At 37.6% G+C, this 19425-nt stretch overlaps 1 protein-coding gene across 1 annotated transcript in view; it reads left to right on the top strand.

The window, feature by feature from the left end:
- Positions 1-19425, top strand: part of SSH2 (slingshot protein phosphatase 2) — a 244633-nt gene that overhangs the window by 84687 nt on the left and 140521 nt on the right. The window contains exon 2 of the mRNA XM_082678050.1: positions 15275-15318. Within this exon, the coding sequence (XP_082534176.1) occupies positions 15275-15318 (44 nt within the window). The remainder of the gene's footprint in view (positions 1-15274; positions 15319-19425) is intronic.

Here is a 19425-nt window from a genome sequence, read left to right on the forward strand (position 1 = left end):
TCGGGTCTATACTAGTTTCTCAAGAAGAAATATTTAACCAATGAAAATGAGGATAGATGCTTTCATAGTTAAGCTTATTTATGTTAGAATCTATAAATAGGGGAGAGGGCTTCCTGTCAGTTACTGTATACTCATCTTGCCTTTTATGTTTACCTTTTTTTCTCCCTTCCCTAGTTCTGTTCAGTTTTGGGGGGAAAATCTAGATCAAAGAGTACATTACTAATAGATAACATAGAATAATTAGCAAAATAATCTGACTATATCATTATAGGCTTCCTGTAGTTACTTGTCAGATTCTAATGACCTTAAGCATCACTGGTGAGTTGTATTCTGATCTCCCTGAGGATGGCAGAAGAAAAGTATTGCATTGAAAAGTTGGTTGTAACAGTTTCTTCTGTCTTAGACTGTTAATTGGTGAGAGGGTGGCAGGGGGAAATGCATCAGTATTTTCCCAAAGTTTAGAGCATAAATATTTTCTTAAGTTATCTCAAGATATAAAAGTAAAAAGAAGACCAACGAGAGAACTTGAGGTTTGTGCAAAATGGAAGGGAATAGTAGATAGGAAGGAGCCTTGGGGAAGTAAAAGTGAGGTTACAGGAGAAAACGAGACATGTGGACGTAGTTAAAGAAAAATAATACTTAAAAGAGGGAGTAACTGAGAAGCTTCTGAGGTGGGTTAGTCTATATATTGACAACACATGATGCTGATTTTCAACCGTTGGAGGGAAATTCAGATGATTGCATGCTTCTCATAAGATTTTACCTTTCTTATGAAGGTATTCATGAAGTTTTAGTTAGACTAATATTAGTGGGGGAGATGCTGTCTTGTTACATGTTAGTTGGTGGGTTGTCAAGGTTAATGGTGACTGTGAGTGTAATTAAAATCTTCCTGCATTAAGTTGCCAATTACTTTTTTCTCTGTCATTTATTTCCATTAATAAAGAAAAGCAAGGAGTGTTTTAACTGTGGAAGACCTAATAATTGGTTTCTTTATTATGTTCAGTGTGTTAGCAAGGATCACTAGCTAGGCCTAACCTATATTAGGAATTAGATCGTACTCTGATTTATAACTTCATATTTTTTCCTTCTTTTCAATACCTATGTTTCACTTCAAGTAAGTTTGGAGGCTTTGCGTTTGTTTGTTGGTTTAAGTGCTGAATCAGCTTTTTCTGAACTTCTGTTTTTTTGTCTTTTGTTTATGGAAGCCAGATAAAGTTAATGACATGCCTGTAGTCTTAGGGATTAGTCCAAGGAGTCATAAGCACCTGATCTTCTCTTCGTATTTATTAACTACCATACCCCCCCCAAATTTAACTTCTATCTTAATTTTTCAATATTAGGCACAAGCTTAACTTCAGAGTTACATACAGCAGTCCTCTGCAGTGCTCCTCAAACCTTTCCACGAGAAATTGCTCTAACAGCAGAACAGTGTGGATGCGGAACCCCTGGCAGTGTGGATATATAAAGTTTAAAGGAGCTTATTACAAGGCTGAAATGTATTTGAGTTCTTATGATTTACTTTAAATTTCATGCACATTTTTATGTATCTGTATCTCTGTTACTATAAAAATATTACTTCGCATCAAGTAAAATTGATACTCTCGGGGGCTTCCCTGGTGGCGCAGTGGTTGAGAGTCCGCCTGCTGATGCAGGGGACACGGGTTCGTGCCCTAGTCCAGGAAGATCACACATGCTGCGGAGCGGCTGGGCCCGTGAGCCATGGCTGCTGAGCCTGCGTGTCCGGAGCCTGTGCTCCGCAGCGGGAGAGGCCACAACAGTGAGAGGCCCGCGTAACACACACACAAAAAATTGATACTCTCGAAATATGCCTCAGTGTAGAGGCATCAGGGAAAGCCTCTGGAGAAGGGGACACCTAAGCTACAATCTGAAGGATGAGAAGAAGTAGGCAAGCAAAGACGGGAATGAAGTGTACCAGGCAGAGAGAAGAATATGGCAAAGTCTAAGAGATAAGGTGGCCTAGCTTGTTGGAAATAACTGTAAGAATTTTAGAATAGCAAAATTCACCTGCAGTTGAAGTACCTGATATCTGAAATTAAATGTTGTCATTTTCCAGGGGAAAAGAAAATTCTTGTGATATGAGCACTGGTCAGCATTGGTCAAAACTACTTCCAGCTAATGGCAGAAAGTCAACCTACTAAATCGAAAATTGCCCTTGCACCTTTAACGAGAGACATTTTGTAAGAGAAAAAAACAGAAAAAGTGTTTATAGTACTTTGCAGATCTATTTTAGCATCTGAATGTGTGATGGAATTCTCAGTCCTTTTATTTAGATGTTAATATTGACGCTGTGTCCCAGTTAGTGAGACCTGAGGGACTCCCGCCAACACCCCTATATGACAGCTCCTCAGCCTACTAAGACAAATGCACATAGAAGGACCTCTGTCTGGTGGCCTCACCTTACTCTGACTTTAAAGGGTTATGAGCCCTTAGGACCAAGCATCTCCCCAGTTGACCAAAAGGAGAACCCAGATTGAAATCATGGCCCAGGTGGTATACACATTGTTAGGCTGTGTCTTGAGTGGTGGTTAGGATGTGCCTGAGATGGGTGGGGAAGATTGAGGTAAATTAGCCAGTGATGAGTGCTACTGTTGGCATTCCAAGGTATGCTTGTCATGTATAAGCACATGTGTCTGTCAGCCAAGCCAGATTCCCAAAGTATAACTTTTCCACCAGTCCATTTTGCAATTAAGACACATTTTATACCACATAAAGCTAACCTGTGAAAGATTTATCTGCTAGCTAAAGGCTCTTTCCAGGGTTGAAGGCACTGAAAATGGTCTTTAAGCAACAATGTATGGTGTTTACTCTTAGTGTTAGTTTTCTGTGGATGCACTGTTTCTCCAGTTCCATCACAGTGTAACCTTTGAATTGTCTGCCCTCTAGTGGAGATATGTGGTTAAATTAACCAGTGTCTCCCGGCTTTAGGAAAAATACCTAAGTTTTCTCAATTGGCTTTCCAATTTTAGCCTCTGTTTCCTTAGAATTTTTTATTACCACAAAAGCAACATATTTATAATTTTATTCTACTTTCTAAGATGCTGATAAATCCCCTCCCTGGCTTCCCCCTAGGATCAGGTCTAGACCCCTGCCTTCTGCAACTTATCTTTGCAGCTTACCTCAAGGCAAGCCCTGGGTTTCAACTCAACTGGTCAGTTCACCACCACCCCAGTGTGTCAGACATATTCCCACTGTCCTTTCCTTTTTGTTCATGTCTCAAATGCTCTGTCAGCCTCTGTGCCTCTTCAGATCTTCCTCTTCCTTCAAGACTGGATTCAAAGCTCTCTTGTTCCTGTGAACACTGTACCCACAGTGTTCTCACTTCTGAACTCCTATGCAATATACTTCCTGTGCCATAAATGTACACTGTATTTGTTGGATCAACTTTTCAAATATAACAGCCTTATCTCTTCAGGCAGATAAGCTCCTTGAGCATAGTACTGTCTTGTATTTCTTTTTGTCTCTGGTGGACTCTAGCAGCTCTAAATGAATATGTTGATTATTTATTTGCCATTCAAAGATATTGAGCATCCTGCCTCTATCTTTTCCCCTGTTTATGGCTGAAAAGCTAATTGTCTAGATTTAAATATAAATATTAACAAAATAGCAATGCATTTCCCCCTAATCAAAACTGACAGCAGTACATCTGTTTTAAATATTCTATTTTCTTTTTGGTCAGAACCAGTGACGGTATTTATCAACTCCTTAGTTTGAAAATGACTGGAAATTTGAAAATAATCATGCTGTTAGTTTAGTAATATTTGGTAAGTAATCAGTGTTGCTTCTTTACCCTTCTGCATGTGTTCTTTGACCTTATTTCTGAATAATGTTTCAACTTAAACTTTGGTTGATCATAGTCTAATTCTTTATATCCATAACCAATTCAAAGATTTAATATTAAAAGACTCTTCATACGTGGATTTTACTTAGCCTCCCCCAGGTGTTATCAATGCTTTTTATAGTTTAAATTCCTTGTGGAGGAATGCTAATCATGTATATCAGAGGACCAGTAATAAAACCAGAAGCCAAGCTAAGCAAGTGGGGTGTAGCTAGCAGGACACACAAACAAGAGAACAGATTATAGAGGCACTATCTCCAAGGTGAAGCTAAGATCAGAGTCAAGAATTTTAAACCAAAGGTTAGAGAACAGTAAAGATGTTGCCATGGGTAGAGGTGATATTCAGAATATTTAGCAATATGGCACAGCTATCAACCAATCAGAATAGGCAGGAGTAAGACCTGGAGGTCCTCTACTCTACCAGGCATTAACCTGATTGTTGCTGGATCGTGAAACATTCAGAGGGGCTCTAGGCAACCACTCTTTACCATTCGGTATTTCAGTGTGTAAACAATTAGTACAGTTGTACCACCATGTCCTGGCTGAACATAAGACCATATGTCCTTATTGAGGCCTCAGGCTACAATGAAGGAAATGGACCAAGTGTGAGGTCTTCAGAGAGTGGGATGTGGAATTTCACTTTAATAGAAGGAAACAGAATCTGGACAGGGAGATAAAGACAAGGTCTTAGGCCCCTATTGGTGTACCTGGAGTATTCCTTTAAGCAAGAGGAGCAGTTTGTTCCAGTAGAAGGTATATTCACCCTTCCCAGACAGAATCCTGACTGCTCCTTACTCTTAGGTTACTTTGAGCAAATTATCTCACTTTCATGAGGCAGTTTCTTCAGCTGAAAAATAAGTATTAATCATACCTGTGCTGCATTTATCCTAGGTTGGCTCAAATGAGATAATAGTCATGAAAAGACTTTAAATTATGGAGTGGCACACAGGCAGAGTCTTATTATCTTATGACGGATGCTGCTTGCTCTCTACTCCATGTTTAAGCACTCATTTTGGATTGACAAACCAAGGATATGACCAATAATTGAATGGAGATGAGGCACATGATATACTGAGTTAACCTAAAGTGTATTCCCAATTTTGCCACTTACTGGTTACCATACCTTGGTCAATACTTATTAATTAATCTAATACCTACGGAGCATCTTCTGTATGACTGCCACTATGCAAACATAGTCCTGCTCTTACAGAGCTTACTGTCTAGGAAGGGAGATGTAAGATCTTTCTGGAGAGCTGAGTTCCCATCGTCACTGATCTCCCTGGCACCTAGCACAGTTATCTGGAGGAGGAGTAGCTCTGTGTACTCTGAGCTTTTTGATGTTTTTCCAGACCTTAAAGACATGTTTTCAATCTAAACTGTCAGATCAGGAGCTTTTAAAATGTGCAGATCCTTGGGCCCCACACCTCATGGTGTGCTGGTAAATGTTCAAAAACCTGTTTTCTGGGTAAGGGCTGCTTTGTAGCATTTGCTGACTTCCCTGGTAAATACTCCTAGCATGGCTAATTTCAAGCTACCAATGTGAGTCTCATAAGATCCCTAAAAATCTAGCAATTGGCTCTAGCACACCACTGGCTTCACCTCAGAGCTAAAGAATAAAAGCCTGGAGGCATGAGGCCTGGAGATTTTTGTTATTAAAAAGGGTTTGAATGGAGCCAGAGTTAAGAACCAGTGACCTATGAAGTTTCCATATTGCATGCTTGTCAGATGTGACAGATTCAGACTAGTTGCTTTTTAAAACCAAGTAGCCTCAAGGAGTTGGATCTCTGTGGTAGAAAAGACAGTCTAGCAACTCTCTAATTATGGCAAGTGGGTGGGTTAAGTCACATATCTTAAATAAAATGTTTAAGTGGAATAAGGATTGTAAACAAAAGGCATCCAATAACAGCTCTACACCCAGAGCTCGGGTTTTCTAGTGGGCAGTGACTGGACTGTGATACGTCTTAAACTAGCTGTTGACCAAAGACTTGGTGTTCTTCAGAGTTATTGAAGTCACATTCTAATCAAGCTGTTTTTCTCATCACTGAGGAAGTACCTCATTAACCATTCCAACTGTGTTTCATACATATTTGTATTTGAAAGGAATTCAAAGGAAACACTTGAGAAATAGTAGGTGTCTCACAGAAGTTTTCTACTGCTTGAAATCATGGGCAAGAAAGTTTATTTAGGGCTTCTTAAACCCTGTCGTGAGAGCATGGTGTGGCTTTGATGTCAGTAATAAGTATTGCACTGTATTCTGGCTTCCATATTTTACTTTAATGCATGTTACATCTCTCTAAAATATGACTAGATTGACTCTCTGTTTTGGTTCCTAATACCAGCAAGTACTATTCACCTCGATTTAAGCTAGACTTTGAAACAAAGTCAAATTATATTGGGACTGCTGATTTGATGGTGTCTGACCTTCTTACAGACCAGCTTCTCAGATGTGAGTGCCCAGGTTATTCATTCTGGTCCTGGACAGTAGAGTGTGTGTGTGACCACACTTGCAGGTCCTTTCTGATCTTCAGCCTTCCAAATGGGAGGACACTTCGTTATAGACACCAGCCTATAAAAGTATCCCTGTGGCCTTCAGTGCATCTTGTACTGACATAAGAATCATCTTCTTTATTCTTTACTCTCCTGGATATCTCTATGGCCCTAGTCTTTAGAAGTTCTACTTCATTAACTCTCTTGCCTACATACTTACTAGCTGGTCACCAGAATTGGTAGAGTTGATTAAAGATGGCTGCAGATTCTTTGCTATTTCTCCCACTGAGAGATAGTGTCTAATTCCCCTCCCCTTGAACCTGGGCTAGACTTCTTTAATGCACCAGCAGAGCATGGCAGAAGTGACACTGTGCCAGCTCTGAGCCTAGCCTTTTGGAGTTCTAAGCCTCCATGCGAAAAGACCAACCCTGAGGCCACAATGGACTTTGAGAAGGCCCAATCCATAGATGTTCTAGTTGACTTTCCACTCGAGCCCCGCTTTCCAGTTTTCCAGGCTGAGATGTCAGACATGTGAGTAAAGCTGCCTGGACCCTGACTACTGGCCCACCTTCTAGCTAAATACCACTGAGTAGCACTGACTGACCTTTAGCAATGCCATGTGGAGCAGAAGAATTGCCTAGCTAAGTACTGCTTGAATTTCTGACCCATGAAATCATGAAATATAATAAATTAGTAGTTTGTTATTAAGCAATGGATAACCCAAACTGCTGGTTCCATCCCCATCTTCTTTGTCTGTTTCTAGGAGAGAATCTAAGCCTTCTCTTACCAGTAACCAAGTGCCAAAATGGTGCCTTCACTTCCTCCTAAACCTGTGTTCTTCACGTTTGCTTCTTCCAAAAGCCAGAAGCAGGACTTTTCTGATTTCGAAGCTCACGTCCATTCTTAGGAAGACTACCAGATTACTTTATCCTGTCTGACAGACACCTCCCAGTATTAATTTTCTCCCAGGGGCAGAAGTGACTGATGGATAATCTGAAGTCCAGTTAATGGATAATCCACAACCACTTTTTGTGATCATAGGACTGTTATCTTAATATTCCTACCTTTATGGACTCGTAACATCAATATTACTTGATAGCCTTAACCCCCAATACCCGTACCTTTGCTCCAGCAATTCACAGCTGCTCACCATTCCCTAAATGTCCAGACTCTTACTCCTCTTTCTGTTCCTTTTGCCAACGTTTCTGCCTGAAATACCCTTTCCTTCTATTTTCCATCCAACACAAACCCACTAATTCAAGCCCAGCCTGAAAATTAACTTATATGAAGCATATCCAAGCCCCACAGTTAGTCATTTCCTCCTCTGTTGTTTCTATAGCATTTTGAATATCCGCTGCTGTAAGCCAAATGACATATCATTATAATTTTTTGGCTTATGGAACTGTCTCCCCTAATACAATGTGAACTATCCAAGGATAAGGGCAGTTTTGCTTAATTTTAATTCCTGGTGCCTAGTACCTAACACATAATAGGTAGTCAATTAGTGTTGAATGAGTGAATGAATACATAAATGAGAGCAAGTGAATGATTCTGTCTGTTTAACCAAAGGGAAAACCTAAGGTATTACTTCCAGATCTTTGTCACAGGCTAACTCCTGAGCAACAAAAACTATTCTTTTAACCGGCTAAGGAGAAAACATAACTGGCATAGTCCTCACTAGCTGAGAATGCACAGCCAATTAGCTCCAAGTGTTCACATGGTTTTAGTTCACCGCTCTAATCACGCATTCATTCAACTCTTTATCGAGTTCCATCTGCACCTAGGGCATTGTGCTAAACGCAGAGTGAGATGCAAAGGGAAAATAAGGCAGATTACAGTCTGATAATGGAACATAAAACAAGAACCCAGTGGTAACCCAGAAACAGATCTCGGTAGTGCCACAGGAAACATGCACAGTGACGGTCAGGTTTGGAGGGAGGCAGACAGCCTATCAGTAAAGTGATAGAAGAAATACCATGAACTACTGGCTTTTGAAACCAGCTTTGAATGCTAGGGAAGGATATAGGAGAGGGGAGAGGGGCCTTCCAGGATGATGAAACAGCACAGACAAAGGAAGTTAATAGTTGCTTTTGAAAACTGATGAATGAGTCCACTTGGATTGGAGTGTATGGAGAGTGTAAAGAATCTTGCAACAATAAAGCTTGGGAAATTATTGCTTAACACCTACCTAGCCTGGTGTTTTTCAAGGCTGGCAGCACTTCCAGCCTACTTCTCAGCAAATATGACTTGGGTGCTTACGTTTTTTCCAAACATCTTTTACTTAGTTACCTACTTTTATGCTCAGGTATTAAGTAGACTAATAAGAATACATTAATTTTTCAATTCATACTTAATGGTTCCCGAGTACCCTAAAATTATGTATTTTATTTTTTAATTGAAGTATAGTTGATTTACAATATTATATTAGTTTCAGGTGTACCACATTAGTGATTCAATATTTTTATAGATTATACTTCACTTAAAGTTATTACAAAATAATGGCTATATTTCCCTGTGCTGTATAATATATCCTTTTTACTTATTATACATAGTAGTTTGTATCTCTCAATCCCATACACCTATCTTACCCACCCCCTTCCCCCACCTCCACTGGTAACCACCAGTTTGTACCCTATATCTATGAGTGTGTTTCTGTTTTGTTACAAACATTTGTTTATTTTATTTTTTAGATTCCATATATAAGTGGTAACATAGAATATTTGTCTTTCTCTAACTTATTTCACTGAGCATAATACCCTCTAGGTTCATCCATGTTGTTGCAAATGGCAGAATTTCATTCTTTTTTATGGCTGAGTAATATTCTATTTTTTATATATATATATATATATATATATATATACATGCCACATCTTCTTTATCCATTCATCTGTTGATGGACACTTAGATTGCTGCCATATCTTGGCTATTGTAAATAATGCTGCTATGAACATTGGGGTGCATGTGTCTTTTTGAGTCAGTGTTTTCTGAATACCCTAAAATTAAATGCACATTCAGAATCTCACACCATATTGTTTATAGGTCAAATTTTTCTTAAGAACATCAAGAAGAAATTATATTCTTTAAATAAAAACTACTTAACAATAGGACTCTGGAATATTAAAAAAAGTCAACAAACATATATTTAATCATTTAATTAATTAGTTCTCCTTATACATCAGAAATTACTCTGTTTACTAAGAAGAAACTAATGTTTATCTCTACACTTTTCTCCTTGTGATTTCTAATGTTCTGAGCATGTTGACTACTGGCATTCCTTTTTTCTTTTTCTTTTTTTTTAACTAACAATATGTGAAGTTACTTGACAAGGTAGGTGGTTATATATGGTCTGGTGTATGCACTTGTTACAATAGAATGGTAAGCATTCTCCCTTTACCTACCATTTAAATGCCACTATTCAAGATAACTGTATTATCTGGTAATTAATCTTGCTGAATAAGCAATGTTGTATCTTTGCGTTTTTGGCAGTGAATTCCATTGAAATAAGCATAATCAACACTCTTCATTAAAAAAAAATCCACTTTACCTTAGGCCTATAATGCCTTGACATACTGAGTTGTTTTTGTTTTTGTTTTCTAAATCTCTTTTTCCAAGTAAGATGAAAGGGAAGCAAATCATTCATTGGCCTGACTATTGTAATATTAATCTAAGAAAGAAAGAAAAAAAAGTCATGTGGGTATCTTGTGTTAGAAACACTTCTCTGACTTGCTTTTTTTGTGGGCCAAAGGAATTTCCACTCCTTTGGCACTATTTTAAAGTGTAGAAGTCATAGAAGAAAGGTGACAAAGGATATTACTTTATTATAAGCCATGAGAAAAGTTATGCTTTTTTCTGCAGTTCCCTTCCTAACCACTGTCCCGGGGTATAGGTACCAAATGCAGATTCTTAGTTAAGAAGCAGCTGGTTATAGCAGAAATGTAGACCTGAGTTCAAATCATGACTCCACGTGGCATTTATTGGCATTGTGACCTTTAGCAAGCCGCATAGGGTTGTGGTGCACATTAAATAAAATAACATATAAAGTACCTGGCCCATAGTAGTGTAAAATAGATGTTAGTTTACCTCTATAGATGTAACTGGTTTTAGCTGTTTGTGGCCTCTAAGGAAACATCAAGGGTATTTTTGCTTTTTATTTCTCATCACAATTCTCATAGGTAGAAAAATCTACCAAAAAAGCTGAAAATAATTTGAATTATCTCTTTTTGGTCAGCTCATTTTATGTATGAGGGAAAGGATATTAAGTTAGTAATAGCCCATAAACATCTAAAAGGGTACTCAACCTTACTAGTAGTCAAGGCACAGCAAATTAAGACCATGATGAGATACATATAACACTAGATTGGCAAAAAAGAAAAAGAAAACATCTGATGATTTTAAGTGTTGGCTAGGATTTAGCACAACTGAAACTCTCACTCCTTCCTGGTGAGAGTATAGATTGGCACAACTACTTTAGGAAATAATTTGTCACTACCTGGTAAACTTGTACCTTTAGTTATTCTGTGACTCTGCATTTCTACTCCTAGGTACCTTAGGTATACCTATATCCCATTGACACCCTTGTGCATGTAGACCAAAAGACATTTCAAGGAAGTTATAGCAGCATGGTTGATGTCACCAAAAACAGGAACAGTCCAATCTATCTGAGTCGAATGGGTAAACTTTGATATATTCCTATAATGCAGTCTTTTACCCCAGCAAAAAAATGAATGAACTGTAGCTATAGGTAATAAGTGGATGAATCTTATTAGCATAATATTTAGTTTTTAAAAAACATATTGGTGTAAAAATAAAATACAGTGTGTATGTGTGACAAAAAATAAAAAAATAATAAACATATTGGGAAGACTGCATAAATGTAATACAATTTTTAAAGCCCCCAAACAATCAAAACTAAATAATATATTGTTTAACAATATAGACATCATGTAATTTTTTTAATAGTGGAATAAAAAATAATGCAAAGAACCAATATGTAAATTAAAATGAAATTCTAAAAAATATTCAAATAATACAAAATAAGACAGAAAAAGGAGAAACAGAGGTATAAAGGTATAGGGGACAAACAGAAAATAAATGGATTTGGTTCTACCATGTTACTAACTATATCAGTAATTACATTAAATGTTAAGGACTAACCACTACAATTAAAAGGCAAAGATTGTCACAATGGGTAAAATAAAGCAAGATCCAACTACATTCTGTCTATAAAAGACATTCTTTAAGTTATAAAGAGATTGAAAAATATACCTTGCAATCAGTGAGCATAAGTCTGGAATAGCTATGTTAATATTAGATAAAGTAGATTTCAAGATAAAATGTCTTACTAGAAGATAAAGGTATCCTGAAAAATAAGAATCAAGTTAAAGGATTTATATTTCTTTCAAAACTTACTATGAGCTATAGTAATAAAGATATAGTACTGGCATAAAGAATGACAAATAGATCAATGGAACAGAATAAAGAACCCAGAAGTAGACCTCACTTACACTGTCATTTGATTTTTTACATGGAGCCAAGTTATCAAATGGAGAAAGGAAAGTCTTTTCAATAAATGTGCTTGAAAACTTGAAATCGATATGGGGAAAAAAAAGAGCCTCCACCCCATCTCACACCACATACAAATATTTATTCAGGATAGATCATAGACCTTATACATAAAACCATAAAGGTTTTAATAAGAAAATATTATAGAGTATCTTTGTGACTAAAGGGTAGGCAAAGGTTTCTGAAGACATAGAGAACAGTAACTATAGGAGAAAAAAATTTCCAATTAGACTTCAGTTACAACTCTCACACATTGTTGATAAGCATGTAAAGTGGTATAAGCACTTTGGAAGCCCTGGTAATTTTCTCTAAAATTACACGTGCATGTGTTCCATGACCTACAAAAAACCAAAAGCACATGTCCACCAAAAAAACAGCAAAGAATGCTTATGTAAAAGTTTTATTCATAATAGGCAAAAACTCAAACATCCAGGGTATATATATCAATAGGAGATGAATAAACAAACTGTGGTATATTCATACAATGGAATCCTCAGGAATAAAAAGGAATGAACTCCTTTTACATACAACAGCATAGGTGAATCTCAAAAACATTATGCTGAGTGAAAGAAGCCACACACAAAAGAGTACATACTATATGATTCTATTTATGTGAACAGGGAAACCATTTAAATGGAGTCATATGCTATATACTAATTTTTGATGGAAAAAAATTGTGGCGGAAGAAAAGTAAGAACAGTGGCTGCCTCTAGGTTGTGCCAGGTATTAAATGAGAGAAATTTCTGAGCTGATAGAAATGTTGCATTTCTTGGTAAAAGTTTGAGTTACACAGATACATACATTTGTCAAAACTCATTGAATGGTGCACTTAAGATTTGTGCATTTATTTCATTGTATATACATTTTACCTTAAAAGAAAAGAAAGAACTGTAATACCGCATTCTAATTATGTGCATTTAAGGGCAAGTACACTGTAAACTACTTTGAAATGCAACAGAAGAATAAGATGGATTGATCAGTGAGGCAGAAAGGTGAATAGAGAAGTGATAACGCAAATATAAAAAAATGTTACTGGTAGAATCCAGATGGTGGATACACATGTTCACTATAAGATGTTTCAGCTTTTCTGTATGTATGAAATTTTTTATAGTAAAATGAAAGCAAGAAAATTATAAACTTAAAATTCAAGATAGTGGGACTTCCCTGGTGGTCCAGTGGTTAAGACTCTGCGCTCCCAATGCAGGGGACCCGGGTTCAATCCCTGATCAGGGAACTAGATCCCGCATGCCACAACTAAAGATCCTGCATGCCGCAACATAAGATCCCGCACAGGGCAATGAAGATCCCACGTCCTGCAACTAAGGCCCGGGGCAGCCAAATAAATAAATAAATAAGGGCTTCGCTGGTGGCGCAGTGTTAGAGAGTCTGCCTGCCGATGCAGGGGACACGGGTTCGTGCCCCGGTCCGGGAAGATCCCACATGCCGCGGAGCGGCTGGGCCCGTGAGCCATGGCCGCTGAGCCTGCACGTCTGGAGCCTGTGCTCCGCAACGGGAGAGGTCACAACAGTGAGAGGCCCACGTACCACAAAATAAATAAATAAATAAATATTTTTTTTAAAATTCAAGATAGTACTCACATCTTGGGCGAAGGATAAGAATGGGAGATAGGAAATAAGCACACAGGTAAATGCAAAGGTATTGGTACTATTCTAGCTTTTAAGTAGAATGTTGTTCACAGGTATTCATTTTATTATTGTGCCTTATAATTTACATGTATTTTAAATATATCTATTGTCATATAATTTTTCATACAATTAAAAAATGAGAAGAATACATCAGAAGTAGAGATCTATTAACCACTGATAACAATAATGAAGAATAATTTGTTAAATGAGATTCCAGGAAATCATTTCTATTTATTACAGTTCCCTTGGGCTCCAAAATCTAACATTTATCTTTGCTTATGAGTCTTCTCATTTTCATTCTTGCAAACTTTCCAGGTTCTGACTATTGACTGTAGAGACGATCGGTTCTTTTCATTTTAGCACCGTTCTTTTCACTTCCTAAAGGGCATACTTCTGAACCTAAAACTTCCCCTGTAGGCAGAGTGTAATATACCATGACACCTCCCCTGTCCTCCCTCCGAGGGTAGGATCTTTGCTGTCTTCTTCCCTTTGTGCAAGATAATGGGCATACCTGAAATCAATAATGAAAATGAAATGGGAATAAAAGTTATAGAGCTGGTTGTGGCTGCCCAGGAGTGGAGGTAGAATGATGTAGAGGTGAATGGGGATGGTTCCATAAACTCGAAAATGTAGGTGACTTATCGGCAGACAGTACACGTATTGTTTGAGATTGTTTTGCTCCTCCTATTTTTGTGTTTGCCAAATAGGGCAAAAGTGACCAGAGTGCAAATATAAAATGTCAGAGAGCAAACTTAAAGAAAAAGTTAGCACCTCACTATCATTAATTATCTCATCTTTTCTCACTTTTCCTTCATGTTGCTATTCTTGTCTCCATGAAGATCTGTATAGTATCTTAACATATAATAATTCCTAACCTAGGTTAGGCAGGGGTGAATGATATGCTTTTTCAATGTGTGGGGAGGCAGTATTTTATCAGTTTTAATTCTAGCTTTACTACATGAGTTTCCTTGAGCAACTTCTTTCCTTTCTGTGAATTTCAGTTTCTGTAAAATATTCATATTTCATTGAGCTTAAATTGCCATAACACCCTCAGTTACTTTATGTGCCACTAAAAAAAATAAATATTGCAATTAAACTATGATTCAATGCTTTTTAGTCACATTGATTGTAAATTTATCCCAATTTATGTGTATGTGTTAGAATCAGTGTAACTAGGGTACCGTCAACCTTCTGAGTTTATAAGGAATAAGTTGGACAATGTACTTAAAGTGTTGAGCAAGGCACCTGGCATGTTATACTCAATAAGTAGTAGCCATTAAGGTAATGGTGACGTGATCATGAGCACTTTGCAAAATGGTGTTCATTGTTTAGGTGGTTCTTTGGGGATCAGAATCATTAATAGACCATCTTGATGAGATTTGTTGGTGAAAGTCAGAATACCCACTCATTTTAATTTTAAGTAACATAACAGTAACATAGCGTCTTCAGTTGGTTTTCAGAGGTAATTCTTTTAATTATGAGCACTTTGTTATTAAAAAAAATTTGTAGACTATTGTGAAAGTTTCCTCCAGGAGTAAATTATGTTGATATATATCAACTCCCTGGATTGGTTGAAGTCACTTTTTATAGAGAGAATTTAGTTTAAGTACACGGCATCAATGAGATATTCCTACATGTAAAGCTTAGTAAAATTACATTGTTGGTATTATGATATGAGACCTCAGATTTTAAAGTTTTTTTTCTCATTTTTCTGTCTATACAGGAGGCAGACAGTGGGGAGGAGGAATGCCGATCACAGCCCAGGAGGTATGTTTGTTCATTACATCCTATAGTATTCTGTAGTTAGTGTGTTTTCCCTAATTCTTTCTCAGTCTTGTCATATTAGTTGATCCTCGTTTTCCAAGATGCTTAGTTGGTCTCTCAAAATGGAATTACTTTAAGAATTCAGTTACTGGGACTTCCCTGGTGGCACAGTGGTTGAGAATCTGCCTGCCAATGCAGGGGTCGTGGGTTTGAGCCCTGGTCCGGGGAGATCCCACATGCCGCGGAGCAACTAAGCCCATGCGCCACAACTACTGAGCCTGCGCTCTAGAGCCTGTGAGCCACAACTACTGAGCCCGTGTGCTGCAACTACTGAAGCCCACGTGCCTAGAGCCGGTGCTCCGCAGCAAGAGAATGCACCACAATGAGAAGCCCTCGCACTGCAACGAGGAGTAGCCCCCGCTCACCACAACTAGAGGAAAGCCCATGCCCAGCAACCAAGGCCCAATGCAGCCAAAAAAAAAAAAAAAATTAAGAATCCAGTTACTGACTCAGAAAGATTTTAAATGGTAGACTGCATTATGTTGTGCACCTGAAACTAATACAATGTTGTACGTCAGTTATACCTCAGTAAATAAAGTAACTAATTAAGTGGTAGATTTCTCTTTTTTTAATGCAGAAAGGCCAGTATTGGCCCAGCTTTGACCCAAGTCTCTAGAACTGTCTTGGGTAATAAAAAAGCAAATTTCCTTACCTTTTAGGAAAATGTCAACTAAGGAACATTTCAGCCTTCGGTTTTATACTTATTTTTGTCATTCATTTTGATAGGTTTTGGCAATTTTTACAGATTGGTTAATATTTCACTTCCTCAATACAAAGAATATACTAAGTAACTTACCCAATCTTTTAAAATACAATGAAACTTTTTTTCTCCCTCTCATGGAATAGTGGGCATGTTATAAGGATACCAATACCTGCTGCCATTAAAAGAAAAAAATTATGAGAGACATCTAGGACATATATAATAACATTTCTGTTATCTTCTTTAAAATTTTTTGTGGTAGTATTAAAGATTCAATAGTTCAGAATTCACTGAAATCCTTAGAACTTTGAAAGTCTGTAATAGCAATGTCAATGTTGTATGCAACAAACTATATTATATGATATTTTAATTTCTCAAGATTGCATGGAATTCAACTTTCCTGTTATAAACATTATTATACTGTGACACAATAGGGTACATCTTTTGTAAGAAATAAGTGCCTTTTAAAAATATTTGTTTAAATGTCTGTGAAATAAAATGTTTTTTTTTTAATCAACTCCCTCCCACAAGAAATAGTCTTGGTAAGTTCTAGATGGTCATTTAAATGCTACCAAATTTGTGTCCTCTGAACTCAATCACTAGATGATACTGAGAACGGATACAATAAATGTGTTCATTGTGGAGAAGCTGGCTAAAGGGCATGCTTCCTTAATGATAAATTGTCGTGTATTTGTTGATATATATATATACCTCGCTTGTGTAAACCACAGCTTAGTATAAAAATAGTTTCCTTTCATCAGTAACTGAGGTTATTGGCAATATTTTTCCTGCCTTATTACAAAAATTTAGGCTTAAAGCTTAATTTCTCACTGTCTCTTAGGGAAGATCTGACAGTGAAGTGTCATTCTTTTGCATAGGACTACAAGACAGAAACCTAGAAGAAATTTTAGCTCATTGTTTACCAGAGACATCATAACCTTATTCCCATTAGAATGAAAAAGGATTCCAAAGGATTCTTAAATTTTCTGTTAGGCCAGATTTAAAGATCTCTGGGTTAATTTCTTTATGCATTTACTGGGGTAATTGTCCCCCAAAATTACATAATGATGAGGCAATGCAAGTCTATTTTCTTATTCATAGCACTGAATTGTCAAACCATTAAGAACCATAAAAACAGTATATCATTGAAACTAATACCAATTCCAGGTAATAAAAAAAGATGTTGCATTAATCTCTTATTTTAACCAAATGTCATTTATTGGGAAAGTCATAAGTTAAAAGTAATCTTTTAGTATAATTAGCTCAAACTATGCTACCTTTAAAAACCAATGTTCACAGGCAAAAACAAACAAAAATAGATAAATTAGACTGCATCAAAATTTAAAACTTCTGTGCATCAAAGGACACAACAACAGAGTGAAAAGGCAACCCACAGAATGGGAGAAGATATTTGCAAATCATGTAGCTAATAAGGGATTAATATCCAGAATATAAAAAGAACTCTTTTACAACTCAGCAAGAAAAAAACAAACAACCTGTCTTAGTCAGCTTGGGCTCCTATAACAAAATACCATAGATTGAGTGGCTTAAATTTCAGACATTTGTTTCTCACGGTTCTGGAAGCTAGTAGTCCAAGATCAATGTGCTGGCAGATTTGCTTCCTGATGAGAACCCTCTTCCTGGCTTGTAGACAGCTGCTTTCTTGCTGAGTCCTCACATGGTTGTAAGAGAGAGGGTGCTCTGCTCTCTTCCTCTTCTTGAAGGTACACTAATCCTATCATGTTGGCCACACCCTCATGACATCATCTAACCCTAATTTCCTCCCAAAGGTTCCCATCTCCAAATATCATCACATTGGAGGTTGACTTCAGCATACAGACTTGGGGGGCACATAAACATTTAGTCCATAACATTACACCCATGCCCCCCAAAATTCATCTCCTTCTCACATACAAAATATATTCATCACATCCCAACAGCCCCAAAGGTCTTAACTCATTCTAGCATCAACTCTAAAGTCCAAAGTCTTATCTAAATATCATCTAAATGGGCTTCCCTGGTGGCGCAGTAGTTGAGAGTCCGCCTGCCGATGCAGGGGACACAGGTTCGTGCCCCGGTCCAGGAAGATCCCACATGCCGTGGAGCGGGTGGGCCCGTGAGCCATGGCCGCTGAGCCTGTGCGTCCAGAGCCTGTGCGTCCGGAGCCTGTGCTCCGCAACGGGAGAGGCCACAACAGTGAAAGGCCCACGTACCGCAAAAAAAAAAAAAAAAAAAATCCTTAAATATCATCTAAATAAGATATGGGTGAGACTTGCGGCAAAATTCCTCTCCAGCTATGAACCTGTGGAATCAGATTAATTATACACTTTAAAATACAATGGTAGAACAGGCATAGGCTAGACATTCCCATTCCAAAAGGGAGAAATAGAAAGGAAAGAAAAGATGACAGGGCCCAAGTAAGTCCAAAACTTACTGAGACAAATCCCATTAGATCTGAAGGCTCAAGAATAATCCTCTTTGGTTTGATATTGTGCCTTCTAAACCCAGTGGGGAAGTAGTCCTGCCTTCAGGACTCACTGGAGTGGTGGTGTCATCTCCAGGGATCACCTGAGCAGCCCTGCACTTCTGGCTCCCTTGGATTACCACCCATGCAGTGTTCGGCAAGGGCCCACCTACCTGGCACCTTTGAAACTGACGTGGAGGCAGCCTTGCCTGTCAGCCCTCGCACTCTCTGCATGTGGTGGGAGTAGCAACCTTGACGATCTCTGAATCTTTTGGGGGTACTCTTCCCTTTTCTTGGAGAATGTTCATGTTCACAACCTCCCTTCATTCTGTCTCATTTTCTGTTTCTGATCTTCAGTGAGATTCCATGGATGTTACAATGATGGAAGAATTGGCTGCTCTTTACAAAAAAAAAGAGTAATCTAGTAACAAGCACACTAAAATTAAGAATTCAAAGGTAATGAATTGAGAGTGAATATTGCTAGAAACCAAAATTAGTAAGTTAGAAACTAAACTTCACAGAATTAAAAAGTGAAAGTTAAAACACGTTTTAACCATTGTGTTAGCAAAGATTTAGATTATTAGTATCCAAAAAAATAGCATTTTCTGCCTTATAAATTGGTACAACCTTTTTAGAGTGTAAATTAGCAGTATCAATTAAAATTCAAAATATTCTGGATTTGGACCCAGAACTACCACTTTTAGAAGTTAATCCAGAACAAAGAGATGGACCCAAGAGTATTTGTTGCAACATTTTTTTAAACTTGGAAACATCCCAAATGTTGATTAATAAAGAAATAACTAACCAGTATTTCTATCGTGTATAGTACTTAAAATGTTTAATAAATGTTAATGTGTGGGAAAAAATTAGAAATTACCGTATGATC

Source organism: Grampus griseus (genome assembly GCF_964374135.1).
Source record: "Grampus griseus genome assembly, chromosome: 20".
In the NCBI taxonomy this organism is placed as follows: Eukaryota; Metazoa; Chordata; class Mammalia; order Artiodactyla; family Delphinidae; genus Grampus; species Grampus griseus.